Source organism: Microtus ochrogaster, linkage group LG2 (genome assembly GCF_000317375.1).
Source record: "Microtus ochrogaster isolate Prairie Vole_2 linkage group LG2, MicOch1.0, whole genome shotgun sequence".
Taxonomy (NCBI): Eukaryota; Metazoa; Chordata; class Mammalia; order Rodentia; family Cricetidae; genus Microtus; species Microtus ochrogaster.
The window spans coordinates 45,687,382-45,703,583 of NC_022028.1; the positions used below are offsets into that span (position 1 = coordinate 45,687,382).

Here is a 16,202-nt window from a genome sequence, read left to right on the forward strand (position 1 = left end):
AGAAAGAAAGAAAAAAGTGAGAGAAAGAAAGGAAGGAAGAAAGTCACGTTGATCAGTGGAATAGAATTGAAGACCTAGACATAGTTCCACACACCTACAGACATGAGTTTTGAGAAAGAAGAAAAAAAAACACACTAGAGAGAAGATGGCATCTTCGACATACAGTGCTAGTCAAACTGGGTAGCTGCATGTACAAGAATGAAAATAGATCCATATCTATCATCCTGCAGAAAACTCAACTACAAATGAATCCAGGACCTCAACATAGAACCAGATACCCTGAATCTGATAGAAGAGAAAGTGGGAGATGGTCTTGAACTCATTGACATAGAAAAAGACTTTCCGAATAGGACACTAATAGCATAGGCATCAAGACCAACAATTAACAAATGGGGCCTCATGAAGCTGAAAAAACTTCTGTATAGCAAAAAATACCATCATTCAAGCAAAGTGTCAGCCTGAGGAATGGAGAGAGAGTATTAATTGCATGTCTGCTAAAGGGTTAGTGTCTACAGTATATAAAGAACTAAAAAAAAAAAAAAACCCCATCAAGATAAATAACCCAATTAAAAAATGTTTAAATACAACTAAACAGGAAGCTCTCAAAAGATGAAATACAAATGGCTGAGAAACGTTTTTGTTGTTGTTTGTTCTGTTTTTCAAGACAGGATTTTTCTGTGTAGCCCTGGATGTCCTGAAACTCTCTCTGCAGACCAGTAGGGCCTCAAAGTCAAGAGATTCACCTACCTCTGCCTGCCAAGTTCTGGGATTAAAGGTGTGTGGCACCATTGTTCAGTGAGAAACTTTTTTTTTTAAATGTTCAACATTGTTAGCTTTTAGGGAAATGTAAATTAAAGCTTCTTTTGAGATTTCATCTTGGCTGGTCAGGATGGTCAAGATCAATTTTAGAAAATATTGATACATGCTGGCAAGGATTTGGGGAAAGAGGAACAGCCATTCATTGATGGGGACTGCAACCTTGTACAGCCACTGTGGAAATCAGTGTGGTGGTTTCTCAGGAAGTTGGGAATTAATCTACCATAAGATTCAGATGTACTACTCTTGGGCATGTATCCAAGGGACCCTACATATATATATATGAAAATTATTTAAATGAAGTCACTATATAATGGGGACACAATGCCCCAAGTAGACAGACACCATTTTATCTATCTATCTATCTATCTATCTATCTATCTATCTATCTATCTATCTATCTATCTATTTATTTATTTTTGTTCTGGTTTTTTGAGAAAGGGTTTCTCTGTGTAGTTATGGAGTCTGTCCTGGAACTTGCTCTTTAGACCAGGTTGGCCTCAAACTCACAGAGATCTGCCTTCCAAGTGCTGGGATTAAAGGTGTGCGCCACCGCCGCCGGGCTCCAACTAGATGTCTTATGCTGCCAAAGAAAGCCTCCAGTGAAAGGAATGGGTTAAATCTTGTTGAGTCACTGGCCAAAAGGGTCCCACGGACACCTATCGCCCTCCCCAAACATTACAAGCTATTGCCAGGGCTATTCGTTACTTTCTTCAGCCTGATGGTAAGGGTTGAAGATAGTCCCTACAAGATGATGCCTAACTAGAAGCTTCACCCCTACAGATGAGCTGGAAGGTGTTCTACAAAGAACAGTCATCATCAATATCTGCCACACATCTTTAATCCCAGCACTCAGGAGGCAGATGCAGGTGGATCTCAGTGAGTTCAGGACCAGCCTGGTCTACAGAGCAAGTTCCAAGATAGCCAAGGCTACGCAGAGAAACCCCATCTCAAAAATAAAAAAAAAAATCACCCGGCTACAAACCCCCTTTGACTAGTGCGACAGTGGCCCAAATGTTACGGAAGTCACCAAGCACTTTTTGATTGGCCCACTCTACTCAGTGGAGGCCATACCTGTTAAAGTGACCAGGAATCTGAGACTAGACAGGCTATGAGCGCCAGGAGATTTACTCTTGCTTTTTCTGCTAAAGGAACACAGAAATAAAGTAACTTCTAACTACACGTTACTCTAGCTAGGCCATGCGCTCCAGGAGGAGATCTCCTACTGTCATTCTGCTAAAGGAACATAGAAATCAAGTGCCTTCCATTGACACGTTATTACGCCCATAGATCAGGGCATCACTCAGCCCTCATCAGAGAGCTTTCTCTTTTCAGTGGATGGCGATTAGCACAGGGACCCACCACTGAACCAGGTGCAGAAACTGAGAAACTTGGGAGCACTCAGTCCTAAGTGGGATGCCTTTGCCAAACCCCTTCTATCAAGGTTCAGGGAGCTGTAGAGAAGAAGTGGGAGACTGTAGGTACCAGAAATGGTGGATGACCCCAAGGAAACAGTGTCTCAGATCCAGCAGGACTGATTAGCTCAGAGACTGTGACAGCATGCACAGGACCTGTGCAGGTTCAGCACTGAGAAAGGAGGTAGATAAACAGTCCCACCCTGGCCAGGAAGTTATGTGCAGCTGCTGCCTTCTGGGAAATGATCGTTTTCTCCAGTGGAGTGTCACTGAGTCAGTCTGTCAACCACAATCCAGGACAGGCTGTAACTGTGCGTGTTGGCGAGGGGGTGCCTTTCGTTTCATTTTGTTTTTTTTTTAACTTAATTTATTTGTTTCAAATTTTTGTTTTTAGAAAGAAAGAACATGAGCTTAAGTATGTAGGAAGGCAGAGAGTATCTGGGAGGAGTTGAGGAGGGGAAAGATATGATCAAAATATATTGTAAGGAAAAACCTTTACATATTAAAGATAAAAAGGATGGAAAGAGGCTGGGGAAGGCCAGAGATGCCTCAGGTTTAAGAGCACTCTTGCAGAGGACCTGAGTTCACTTCCCAGTGCCCACATTCTGTGGGTTACACTCACCTGTAACTAGATCTTCAAGGGATCCAATAACACACACACACACACACACACACACACACACACACACACACACACACACAATTAAAAGTAACAAAAATAAAAAGATGGAGAAGCATATATACTATCTGTGCTAATTAGGGTTTCTCTTGCTGTGCTAAAACTTCACAACCAAAAGCAACTTGGAGAAGAAAGCGTTTATTCATCTTAGCTTACAGTTCCACATCACAGTCCATCACTGAAGGTAGTCAGGACAGGAACTCTATTAGGACAGGAATCTGGAGGCAGGAGCTGACGCAGAGGCTGTGGAGGGTGCGGCTTACTGGCTTCCTCTTCATTTCTTGCTTTTCCTGCTTTCTTATAGAACCCAGGACCACCAGCCCAGGGGTGGCCCCACCCATCATGAGCTGGGCTCACCCCCTTCAATCACAAATTAACAAAATGTACCACAGTCTTGTGTATAGGCCAGTCTGGTGGGCACATTTTCTTAACTGATTCCCTCTTCCAAAATGACTCTAGCTTGTATCAAGTTGACATAAAGCCTAGCCACTAATAATAATCTAGCTTTGACTGTTAAGCATCGTGTGACTAATATCAGTCAAGCACATTCAGAAGAAGGAATTATTGCCCAATTATGATAACGGTCCTTTCACGATGATAGCAGGGCAATTAATCAAGGATCTGTGGCAGACTTAAGCATTTATGCTCCTAATAACAAATCTTCAGAACATACAAAGAAAAAAAGTGGTAAGACATCAGTAAGAAATAGGCCAACCCACAATTACAGTCAGAGACGACGGTGTTCCCTCTCAGCAGAGAAGACAAACGGAGAAAATCAGCAAGCATAGTATAGACTTAAACAATACTATCAACCACCCTGGCTTTAATCAATACCTACACCCAGGAGCATATATATTCCATAATATACATTCTTTACAAACACACATTTGCCAATATTGGTCATATGATGAGCTGTAAAACTAATCAAAAAATTCCAACGCTCCAGAGCCACACTGCATTCTCAGACAATAGTGAAATTAAATTAAAAACCATAGGACCAGGGGCTGGAGGGATGGCTTAGTGGTTAAGAGCATTGCATGCTCTTCCAAAGGACCCGAGTTCGATTCCCAGCAACCACATGGTGGCTCACAACCATCCGTAATGAGGTCTGGTGTCCTCTTCTGGCCTACAGACATATATGCAAACAGAATAGTGTGTCCATAATAAATAAATAAATATGTAAAAAAAAAAAACATAGGACCAGCGAGATGGCTCAGTGGGTAAAGGCTCTCGCTGTGCAAGCTGGTAATCTGAGTTCAATTCCCAGAGCCCACGTAGATAAGGAAGGAGAAAACTAAGTCTGTATAGTTGTCTCTCGACCCCCCCCCACGTGTGCCTTGGAACTTGTACTCCCCCGGCCCTACACACCACACTAATAATTATCAATGTTTTCAGTAAGTAACCTGAAATCCTGCACACTACTGGCAGGACTGTGAAATTATGTATAGACCTTAAAAATCAGTGTGACACCGTCTCAGAGTGTTAGAGACACGGACCGTGTGACCTGGCCATTCTACTCTAAATGGTTGGGTAGCCCCTAAAGGCTGATGTACTGATGGTTCAATTCATAGGGGTGCTCCACAGAGCTGGCTGGATTATTAGTGGACTTGTTCATCAATGGCTTTAGAATTGGATGAGTTGTTGGAGGAAGAAGGTTACCCGACGTCTATCTTTGTCTCCTGCCCGCCCTCATCTTTTTTTCTAGTAGCCACAAAGTGGGTGGCTTTGCTTGAACATGTTTAGCCTTCTCTCAGGCCCAAGCATATGGGGCCAAGGGACCAAGTAAACATGGACATACACCCCTGAAATAACAAGCCAAAATAAACCCTTCCTCTGAGTTGTTTTCTTAGGTATTTCCTCATAGCAATGAAAGGCTAATTAATATACATACCTGGGTGCTTACTTGAGAAATTACAAGAGAAAGGTAAGGCTCATGCCACAACTAGTAATGAATTTTCATAGCAGCCTTGTCTGTCATAGCCAGAACCTAGAAACTGAACATCCATCAACAGTTTCATGGATAAGCTGTGTTACACCCATGAAATACTATTCTATTCAAAAGGCCATTCTCAATACACGCAATACTATAGGTGAGTGTCAAAATAATTATGTTGTTTTAAATATGTATATAGAGTGTATATGTATATATGGTACGTGTATATATGGTACATTTGTATGATCCCATGAACTGGTCTAAATCTGGAAACTGGAAACTAATTGATGGGGCAGACAGACCAATGGTTTTTGAGAGGTAGGGGTGGAAGGAAGTGAGTCAGCAGGGAACACAGCAAGCGTGGGGTGACAGACACATTTACTGCCATGGTTTTCACAAACATGTAAATACGATAAAACTGTGCTGCACGCTTTAAACTTGTCCCAGTGTGTTTGCTTTATCATGTTGCAATTACGGATGCTTACGATACAGCCGAGGGTGGCCTACAGGCATGTGCCGCCCCACCCCACTCATAACAGCTTGCTTTTTAAATACTGTTTTCAAAAAACAAAAAGTATGCATCAGGGAAGAAAACACTGGAGGCTTCTGTTGGTGGAGATGGCAGTAGTGGCAGTGGCGACTGGCAGCAATCTCCCAAGCCAAGTGTGCTTTCCTTTTCCACCCAGAGAAAACCTCGGTGCAACAGGGACCCGCTGCCTGTGATTCTGGGTTCCCAGAAAGACCCTGCTAGACACAGTGGCACAAGCTTGCGGTTCCAGCACTCAGAAGGTGGAAGCAGGATGATTGACAGTTCAATCCCAGAGTAGTCCACATCTCAAGACTATGGCTAAGTAAGTAAGTAAATAAATGGAGAACTGGGATTCAGTGCAGTGAAAAAGTGTGCTCAGGGCCAGAGGCCAATTCTCAGGGCTAAGATAGATAGATAGATAGATAGATAGATAGATAGATAGATAGATAGATACATACATACATACATACATACATACATACATACATACACACACACAGATAATAGATATATAGTTGTAGATAATAGATTAGATAGATACATACATAGGTGATAGTAGAGAGGTGATAGATGATAGCAGATAGTCAGACAGACAGATGATTGATGTGTTTTCAGCCTATATCTTGCCAAACCTCTCCACACAAAGCACCTGGGTGAACTTATTGATACTACAGCATGCTGACCCATTCCTCTCACATGGCATTTCTTCCTCACTTCAGTAGAACAAGGAGAAATTTGTACTTAGTTCCCAAATGGACGACCCTGATAGAAGTGATGGGTCTGGACCATGGGTGGATTTGTATGTCTCCCAAGTGGGCACCAGAGCAAGACCCCCACCTGCTTCCTTCTCTCCTGGCCGATGCTCTCCTCACCACCACACCACAGAGGGAAGCATGCTACAGGCTTGAACGCCTCCCTCAGAGTGCATGCATTGAAGCCCAACAGGTAGAAGATGTGATTTAAAGAGTGATTAGGTCAGCAGGACTCTGCCCTCATTCACGGAAGTCCTTATTGTCACACCGGGGCTCCTTTCACACTCTCTTGGTCTGTGATCCATATAATGACACAGCAAGAAAGCCCTCGCCAGATGTAGCCCTTCCGTCTGACTCCTCAGCCTTTGGAACCATGAGCTAAATAAACTCCTGTTGTTTATAAGTTACCAGGATGTGGTGTTCTGTTACAGTCGCACAAAGACAAGACACAGCCCTCCCTCACTTCTGGAAATCTCCGTCCCTGCCCATGGAATCTCCCCGCTGGTAGTCATGAGAACTCCGTGATGAGCCAGGACCACTTGTGTCACAGCAAGGCCAACTTCGCCCACAGCTCCTAAGCTCTCTCAGGATCTGGTTCGGCTATTGTGTCACATGCCTCCAAAAGGTGGAGACATTGAGACCATCTGCTGCCACCTGGACTTGCCTGGAAGCTGCCAGGACACCTGGCTCCGACCCTCACACATCATCCTAGGAGGAACCTCGCCGCCGCACGGTGATACCTAAAGGTTTGTGGGCTGGCTTCAGACCAGCTGTGGGCAGAGAGTAGGAAGGCCAGGGGAGCCCCTGAGCACCGATTTCATGCAGCAAGGAATTACAGGGAGAACTCAGCTGCCTGAGCATGTGATGGAGTTATCAGTCTGCTAGGCCCAAAGCTGGCCCTCCCTTCCTTCTCCACTGACCCAGACTCCCCACTCGGCTTTGCCTGGCTCCTTGTCCTGGGTGTGTAAGGCACAGGGAAAGTTCTATAACTCAAAGCCATGTCTGTAAAACAAGTGCGACGAGGGGGGCGGGGGGATGGGGGGTGGGAGGGGCGGAGGCCATTGTAGTACTTCTAGATGAAGCACTGAGTGCCAGGATCCAGGGCAGCAAGCTCTGTTTAACAGAGAGGGGGATGTTGGGTCCCAGGCCCAAAGAAGCCGAGGACCTAGCCAGGTCCTCCAGCGCGTGCAGAGCAGAGCCTGAGGCCCTGGGTTCTTCTCACTGTCCCTTGGTAGGCAGTGTCTAAAGCTGTGGAGCATGAGGTGAAATCCTTTTCCTCCTCGGACCTCCGTGCCAGGCCTGGGAGCTGATGTAATCCAGCCCTCTCCCTTCTTGGCCGCTGATCTGGGGATGTGCTGGAACTGGTGTTTTTTGGGGGAGCTAAATACTGTCCATAGTCCACTTGGAGACAGACAGTGAGGTGGGGGAGTCAGAGCTAGCAGGCTCTGGGCACATGGGTCCAGGGTGAGCCTCCAACCCCAAGCCTTTACCTTAACACTGAGGCTGCCCTCCACTGCCACCAGGCCTTAAGTCTTGGCTCTACACAGAGGCCTTAGGCCACTGGTTTCCCCACCCAGGGCTTCTCTGAGTCCCTTCCCCACATGTTCTGCCTCTCTACTGCTTGAGCTAAAACCTCTAGTCTCTTAAACAGGGCAGTGAGAGCAGTCAGACATCATGTTTCTAGTTGAGAATCCCCCTTGAGGGATTTGAGAAAGGATGATAGCAACTCTCTATAGAGAGACCCTTAGGTCTGTTCTGCCCCCCCCCCCGAGAACTCCTGATGCTAACCGGACCCACTTCCACCCCTTACATGCTGTGTGACCCCAGAACTAGAGGAAACACTACAGCTCATCTCCAGTCAGCCAGATCTCCTCACCCTGTACAGGAAGCCTAGAGACTAGAGCTGGGGAGAGTGGGCAGTGCTGTGCCCTGTGGGAGACAAACCCAGAGTCACCCCCTCAGAACCCCTGTGACCTTGCCTTTGCTGTGTGAAGCCTTGTCCCTAGCCCAGCGCACACTGAGGGGCCCTGATTGTACTTGCTGTGGGGCTCCGTGCAGAGCTCTGCCCGTCTGTGACTCCCAGCCTGCTCCCCTGAAGCCCCCAAACGTAGAGAGCTCAAATGCTGCACAGACATCATGCCTCCTCGCACTCTTGAGTCCACACCATTGAATCCATGACCGCTACACCTTGGTTTCCATGGCGCCCTGCCAGTGAGCGCTAAGGGGACATCAGCGCGGCTGTGATCCACCCACTCCGGGCGGGTGGGGTTTTCCTACCTCTGCAGTAAGCCTGGAGCTCAGCAGTCTGAAGTCTGCAGTGGAAGAAGCCTGAGGTAAGGGATCAATAGCATCCTTTCTTGGAAGGTCTGGGCTGTGGGTGCTGGGTCCCCTCTTTGCTGGGTGCGGTGGAGCCCTAGCCTGGGCTGGCTGGCTTGTCTCCCATAAAACCCTTCTTCCACCCACTTCACCCCAAGTTGAGTATTTGCACTGTCTCTCTGTGGGACATCGTGAGCCCCCAGGACCTCATTCTTAAAAGACTTCAGTCAGTACCAATGAAGCAGACCAATTAGTCACCTAGCACAACAACCCTGTGGCTCTAGTCCTGGCTCATTGGCTGCAGAGCCCCAGGTGGAGACAGCCGCTGTGGTCCCAGCCGTGCCGCCCCCGGGCTCAAAGTCCAGACCCTCATAGATGGTGGGGAGGGAGGTGTGCTGGCTGAGTCGCCGCCGCAGGCCAACCAGCAGGGGCTGGGGAAGTGAAGACACGTCCACGTTGTTACCCAGATCGACCCAGGCCAACACGGGGAACTTGGCGGTGTCCTTGATAGCCTCCGTGAGTTCGCGCGCAGCAGCCCGAGTCAGTCGGTTGCCATTGAGCAGCAGCTGGGTGAGGCGGGGCAGAGCCCAGAGGCTGGGCAGCAACAAGTGCAGCAGCTCATCGCTCAGCTCCGTGAAGCTCAGGTCTAAGACCACCAGCTCAACACCGTGGCTGCTCAGGTAGCGGGTTATGTGCTGGACATCCCGGGCGGACAGCGGGATACCAGAAAGGTCCACTGTCTCCCCTGCCAGCAGAGTCTTCTGGAGGCCGCTCTTGAGGCTATGAGAGGGTGCAGGTGGGTGCACTGAGCCAGAGCCCAGGCCCAGGCAGAACCCCAGCCGCCATACACGACTGCCCACCAACCTGGCAAAGCCTGGCTTAAAATGCCACTTCTGGGGCTGGAGAGATGGCTCAGCTGTCAAGAGTACTTGCTGCTCCTTCAGAAGGCCCAAGTTCAGTTCCTAGCACCCACATCATGGCTTAACAGCTATCTGTGACTGTAGTTACAAGTTACACCCTCTGGCCCTTTCAGGCATCAAGTACATGCACAGTGCCCAAACGTGCATGCAGGGAAAGTCCTCATACACTTAAAGAATAAAAATAAGGAAACCATTTTTAAGATATTAAGATGGTGGCTAAAGGCAATGCTGGGAATCTTCCTGAGCTCAGTTTGGGTTGTGATGAGGATTGCATACATGATCAAGGGTCTATATGCAAACTGTTATTATTGTGCTTCTTGTATCTGTTAATATTATTTATTTTCAAGACAGCTCAAGGGTGTATAAGTGATGGCCCATTCTACAGGGGAACTAAGAAGTGAAAAAAGACCCCTTGGCTGTGCATCACTAAGTGGAGACCAGGGCTCTAAATCATGGTGCTCTGATCCCTGAGACTATACTTTTGTAACTTTTATTTTAAGATTTATTTTACTTTACATTGGTGTGTTGCCTGCATGTATGTCTGTGTGAGGGTGTCGGGTCCTCTAGAACTGAAGTTACAGACACTTGTGAACTGTCCTGTGGGTGCTGGAAATTGAACCCGGGTCACTCAGGAGAGCAGTTGGTGCTTTTAACCGCAGAGCCATCCATCTCTCCAGCTCCCCAAACCTACACCCTCTTTCCTGTGCCGCTCTAGAAGCAGCATCCTTTAGGATAAGGAAAACCTTCGCCGTGAGTGGATATGGGATCATTCTGGTCCTCTCAGTGTTTGGGGCCCTGAGATGGGACAGGCCCAGGGTAGTGAAGGGGAGGAAGGAGATGATGTGGGCTAAGGGGTTGCTAGGGGAGGCCTCCCTGCGTTAAGCTGAAAGAGGAACTTAGAGACTGGGGGAGGGCACGTTTTCGCTTTCTCTCCTACTCTTTGTCCACAGCCCTATAGGAAGACAGGACTGCTTTGGGTGGCAGGTTACTAAGGTCAGCGAGAGAATCACTAGGGCCCCATCTGCTAGAGCAGGAAGCGGTCTCGTGGGTTCCGGGTTCACCTTGGGTCACAGGGTGGGGGATAGAGGTCGGGTCAACTCCCAGCTGTGGTTCTAGACCTTTGGTTCTGGGCTGCGACTGTGTCATGAGGTCCCTAAAAGGGGACCACACACAGAGTACGCTACCAAGAGGCTGTGGAGGTCTCTGCATCAGGAAGCCTGGAGCGGATGAGCTCCCAAAGGGCTGCAGGGTAATCAGGGAGGAAACGGCCTTGGGCATGCTCCTTTCCCTCTCCTGACTCTGTGTGAAATGGGAGGCTCAGAATCTGTCCTTATGAAAATTTTACCTGAGCACCTGGGGCCCAGGGAAGCACAGGTCCTGAAAAGGGACAGGGGATAAAGGGGCCAGGGAATGGCAGGAAGTGTCACTGTCCTGGAAAAAAATGGAAAGCATTTCATGTGGAGCGTGCAGCTTAGCTTAGGGGCATCTGGGGCTGTGGACCAAGGTGGTTGTCAGGGCTGGAGCCTTAATGTAGATGAGGGCAAGGGAGCCACAGAATGAGATTTCAGAGAAGGGGCCTGAAAGACTGCCAGGGCTGTGTGGTTGGGCTCTCCTTACCTGTTCTGGGTTTTCCGGTGGGGCTTTCGCTTGGAGTGAGGAGTGAGGTGGTAGATGAGCTGCCGACAGATCTTATCTGAGGACTTCCAGGGCTCATGGTCCTACAGGGATGGGGGAGAGGACAGACACATGCACACACATCGTCATAATGAAGATGAGCCTGAACCCCCTCCATTCCGCCCCGGCTGTAAACCTGGCACTCAGCCAAGAAAGGCTGTGCTGGGAATTGGACAGGCTAGTCTGAGGCCCGCAGTGCCCGGAGGGAGGGAGGAAGCCCAGACAATGGGCCCTTGTTCCCAGTCCTCAGGCCTAAGGCCAGTAGCTCAAGCTATCAACCAGCAGCTTGCCATCCTCAACACCCACAGGGGACTTGCCACAAGGAAGAGGCCAGACCAAGCCCCTTGAGGGAGCCCTATTCCAGAGACGCCAGTCCCAGACGCCAGGTCAGCACGTTCTCCCCCTCATTCTACAAGCTGCGCTGTGCCCTTGGGGCCTGGGTCTGGGCTGACAGGGCCGGGGCTTGATGTTTCAGTGGACCACACGGTTCTCTTGGTCCTAATTGTATCCCCAAAGAGGCCCAGCTCGGGGCACACAAGGTGTGCTTTCCACACAGCTGGCATTGAGTATGCGCTATTACCTAGAACAGTCTTTTATACTATACGCAGCGCACAGAACTTGCAACACACACACACACACAGTCAGTTAGGTGGCTACTGGGATGGCTGTGAGCTAGCCAGCTGAGCACCGATGTGGGTCTCAGAGCTTACAGAACCTACAGTGGACCCCTTATTTCATGTTGGGGGTAGTTCACTGTGTTTAAGATTCTTGGGGACTCATGGCTGACCACAGACAGACCTACAGGCCAGTGCTGTGCCCATGCTCACGGTGGGACATCTGCAGGTGTTGTCAGAACAGGGATCAAGGAGGTAGAGGCTGCAGGTGGCTTGTTTGTGACCCAAGTAGCAGTGGAAGAGATCGAGTGAACACCCAGCCCCTAAAGGTGTCCAAGTAGGATAGAGACCAGGGGCCTCAGCCGACGGCATCTCTCTTCTGACCCGGGAACAAGGATATATGGTTCTGATAGTGGAAGCATCAAGACAGGCTGTGTTCTGTGTTCCTATGGGTCTTCTGCTCAGGTGGGGCACGCAGCACTGCCAGTGGGAAACAGGTCTACCTAAGAGCCCGGCTTTAGGACTCAACAAAACAGCTCAGACCTGCTCCTGAAGCTGCTCTTGAAGACTAGCCTCAGGTCTAAGCGAGCATAAGAACCCAAGTTCCCCCAGGCCTATGCCTGCTGACCTCACCTTCTTGGGGCACTGCAGGTCCCGGGCCAGGTTCACCAGCAAGTCATGGGAGATGGGGTCCACCAGGTTAAGCAAAGCCACGTTCCTGTAGAGGATGTCAGTGAGGAGGTTCCCTTCAAGGCCCAGGTCCTAGGGGTGGTGAAGTGATGGTTGAGTAAGCCGGGAGTTGGGGTTTTCCTTCTCCCAGCCAGCCAGAAGACACAGCCCTCACTGGTTCCCAAGATTCTAACCATCTCCTCTCCTCCAGTTTCCTGGAATTTCTCAACATATGGTGGCAGTCAAGTGTCTAGAGAAAAAGGCCTTGAGGGGTGTGTATGTGTGTATGGGTGCATGTATGTGTATGTTTATATATGTATGTATGTGTATATATGCATATGTGTGTATGTATGTGTGTGTGTGTGATAATCGGGTTATTCAGGCTAGCTGTTGGGTGTGTAATGTCTTGTGATATCTTACTTCTCTAATAGCCTTGAATGCCAATGTTTTTAGCATTCCCTTTGGGTCCCTTGTTTTCCTCCTATCCCCAAGGTCTCTTGAAATATTTTTCCTCTGGGAGTCAGCCTCTTCCCTAGCTCACGTTCCCCAAAGCAGCTCAAACTCAGCTTGTTCATTTGCTGGCCTCATGTCCCTGTCCATCCCTGTAGGACTCACCTAGCGTCCTTTCCCTCTATCAAAATTCATCAAGGGGATCTCTGTTCTCCCTTTGCTGTTGCCAAGCTTCAGACCTCATACCTAGTCACCTTTGCTCAGGGCTCCCAGACTTCCACGTGCATCCCTGGCCTAGCCTGGTCACTCTGTGAAACACACGTGATCTTTACCCTTCGTTCTGTTGGTGAGGGCTAAACACTAGGATCCGTGCCACCAGAAACTACAGAATCTGCAGAGTCATGGCTCTCTGGACTTGGCCACCACACCCTCCCCAACTTCCTGGACTTCTCTCCAACCAGACCTCGGGGTCAGGGCCCTGGCCCTTCATCCCTCAGCCTTCTCCAGTCTACACCTACAGGTCTGATGGAAGGCTCAGCATCTTGATTTGCTTTTATTTTTCAAGATAGGGCCTTACTGGCCGTGAACTTGCTATACATTCCAGGCTGGTTTGGGACTCAGAGACCTCCCTGTCTCAGCCTCCTGTATACTGAGATTAAAGGCATGCACACAAAGGGTGTTTTAGAGAACATGCAGGTGGCCTACAAGCACCCAACCTCCATGTGCCATCCTCTAACCCCTAAGCCAGAGAAGGATATGCCCAGTGCTGTCCTGAGCACACGGGAAGTCAGACCGGGCAGCAGGAATGCAATGGGCCACAATTACAGAGTTCCTGCAGGTTATGGAACAGGATAGGGTCCTGGATACACCTCAAATCTCAACTTCTAGGATACAAGGAGGGGACTAGGTTGCTCTCTGAGGTTGGTTCACTCCCAGATGCTTCCAGGGAAACCGCAAGCTGGTGCCTTGGGCTCCACCATCCCAGATAGTGATCTGTATTTCTAGGCAATATGCCTGGCTGGCTGCTGCTTGGCAGTTGCTCTCCTGTTTGTATTTTCAATATGGTTCAAGCCACAGATGCCAGCTAGTGGGAGGATCCAGAAGGAAGGAGGCTTGGAATATGGACAGACCCAGACAGAGCCCCAGGCAGCAGCCTACCTTCCACTGGCCTGGTCAGTGTCTCTTAAAGTGACAGCCCCACTTTACCAGACTGCTGAGTCTACAGAGAGGACACTCGGAGGTGGCAGAAGAGCGGGGTTGGAAGTGTCCCTGGGTTATCTCTGAGATTCTCTCTCTCTCTCTTCTCTCCTCTCTCCCTCTCTCCCCCTCTCTCTTTCCTCATCCTCTCCTCTCCTCTCTTCTCCTCTCCTCTCATTATAGGTTGGTTCGGAACTTGCTAAGTAGCTGAGGTTGACCTTGAACTCCTGATCTCCTGCCTCCATCTCCCAAGTGCTGGGAATACAGGCCTGGACCACCATGCCTAGTTTATCCTTCCTTCCTTCCTTCCTTCCTTCCTTCCTTCCTTCCTTCCTTCCTTCCTCCCTTTCTTGTGATAAGATTGATAGAGCTCAGTCCTCTCTAAGCGACGTCCCTAGATACTGTCTCTCAGTTTTCCGTCTGGGTCCTGGCTCATCACTTCTCTCAGTTTCTCCAGCTCTAATCATCTACCTTCACGGTGGGGGCAGCAGCTACTGCAGGGGGTGAGGAGGCTGAATGGAAAGTGTTGTGCCCAGGGGAAGTGCTGGAATAGGCATCCCTGTCACCTAGGGCAACTCCAGACTTAGGATCTCTGGCTAGGGTACCAAATGTGTCTCCCAGGGGCCCAGATGTGGTATTGTCATGTACAAATGTGGTTGTGTATTCTCAGGGGTTCATGCTGCCTGTTAGAATGGGTGGTGCGTGCGCCGTGGCTTTGTCTGGGCTGTCATGATGTCTGTGCCTCCCAGGACCCTTTCTCTTTGATTCGGTGCTTTCTTTCTTCCTGCAGGATGGGGAGCTGCGCTCTTCCCATTGTCCTTCCGCATGAGATGCCCCTGCCCTCACCCACTCCAACTCTTGAGGAGGTCCAAATGCGGGCTCTTAGCTCCAGGCTGGTGATCCCTCAACACACACAACACACCAGACTTCAAATCCCAGTGCCCCAACGTGCCAGCCCCATCTTTGGCAAGCAATCCTCCAGCCCCACCTGGCCCTCCCTTTCATCCGCGCCCACCCTCCATGCAAGAACCTAAACATCTGCAAAACCCACTATGCAGGCTAGGAACCCACCCGCCCCCGAATTTCGTAGCCCCGGCTCCGCCCTGCCCCCCCCCCCCCCCAACCCGGGCCATCCCGCTCCTCTCGCCTGGCGCAGGAGGCGCAGCAGCTGCCGAGCGCGCTCTGGTCGCCGCTCACGGAGCGTGGACTGGATCTCTCGCAGCCAGCGCACCCGGCGCTCGTAGGGCGCAGGCCCGGAGCCCTCTGCCGCAGGGGCATCCGAGCCGGCCGCTGCCCTTGCCCGTCGCCCCAGCCGCGCCCCCATGGCCGCTGCGGGCGGGCGCCGAGACGGTGGAAGGGAGGCGGGCTATCTGCGGCCGCGCCCCGCCCGGGATGCGCGGGGTGGGCAGCGCCGGGTCTACGGCTGCGCGCCCAGGCACTGGCCGCCAGCGTGGAGCCCAGGATCACTCCTCTTTGGCAGAGGTTTCCCTGTCGAGGGCCCCGCCCGCGAGGGACCTGGCGTTGAAGTTCTCTGAGGCAGCCAGGGGAAATGCTGGGGACGAAGTGGCATTTGGCACCTCTCAATCAGTGCTGACTGACTCGGGGGAATGGTGGACCGACCGTACAAAAAGTGCTTGAGGCGGGTGAGGGTGCTTTAGGCAATCCCAGCACCCGTCTTCAGGAATCGCCCCTGCGAGCAAGTGTAACTGTCCACCCTGTGTCGATGTTACCAGCCTTGGCAAATCCCGAATGACATTTCCTGCTTTGAGGGGGACAGAGACAGCCCTGTGCAGGTTGAGCATAGTCGGCTTCCTCTGACCCTCATGCCTGAGCCATGAACAGGCGAAGCCCAGCTCTAGGCCCTGTCATATGTTCCTAGTTGTACTTTCTCTGCCTAACAAAAGGGGATGGTGGTGCGTGCTGGGGGTCCCTGGCTCTAGCTATAGAGGGGGTTTCCTTAATAGACCCTGTTGGAAGCCTGGCAGCCCTACCTAGACCCAGTTCTTAGCGTCTCACATTATATATACGTAGGAGGGGGCATTTATGGCTCTGCATTCTAGCCTCTGCCCCCACCCCTACCCCTAATTAAGGAACGTGTCCAGCCTGAGTCTGGGATGCCCGGCTGGTCGAGTGTGCAAGCCTAGTTGAAACAAGTGCAGGGAGACCCATTCCAGGGTGTTTAGTAAGGGATGCCTGCCAGGATCCTTCCTTCCTTTGGGTCAAGCGTTTCTTGACCAG

General features: G+C 50.3%; 1 protein-coding gene across 1 annotated transcript; it reads right to left on the reverse strand.

The window, feature by feature from the left end:
• Positions 1-5,910: 5,910 nt before the first annotated feature.
• Lrrc75b (leucine rich repeat containing 75B) lies at positions 5,911-15,333 on the reverse strand. Its single transcript, XM_005360193.2, has 4 exons — positions 15,112-15,333; positions 12,282-12,410; positions 10,978-11,078; positions 5,911-9,220 (listed from the first exon to the last, which is right to left on the reverse strand). Exons 1-4 carry the CDS (start codon positions 15,286-15,288, stop codon positions 8,695-8,697), a joined length of 933 nt encoding a protein of 310 aa, XP_005360250.1. The 5' UTR covers positions 15,289-15,333; the 3' UTR covers positions 5,911-8,694.
• Positions 15,334-16,202: the final 869 nt, after the last annotated feature.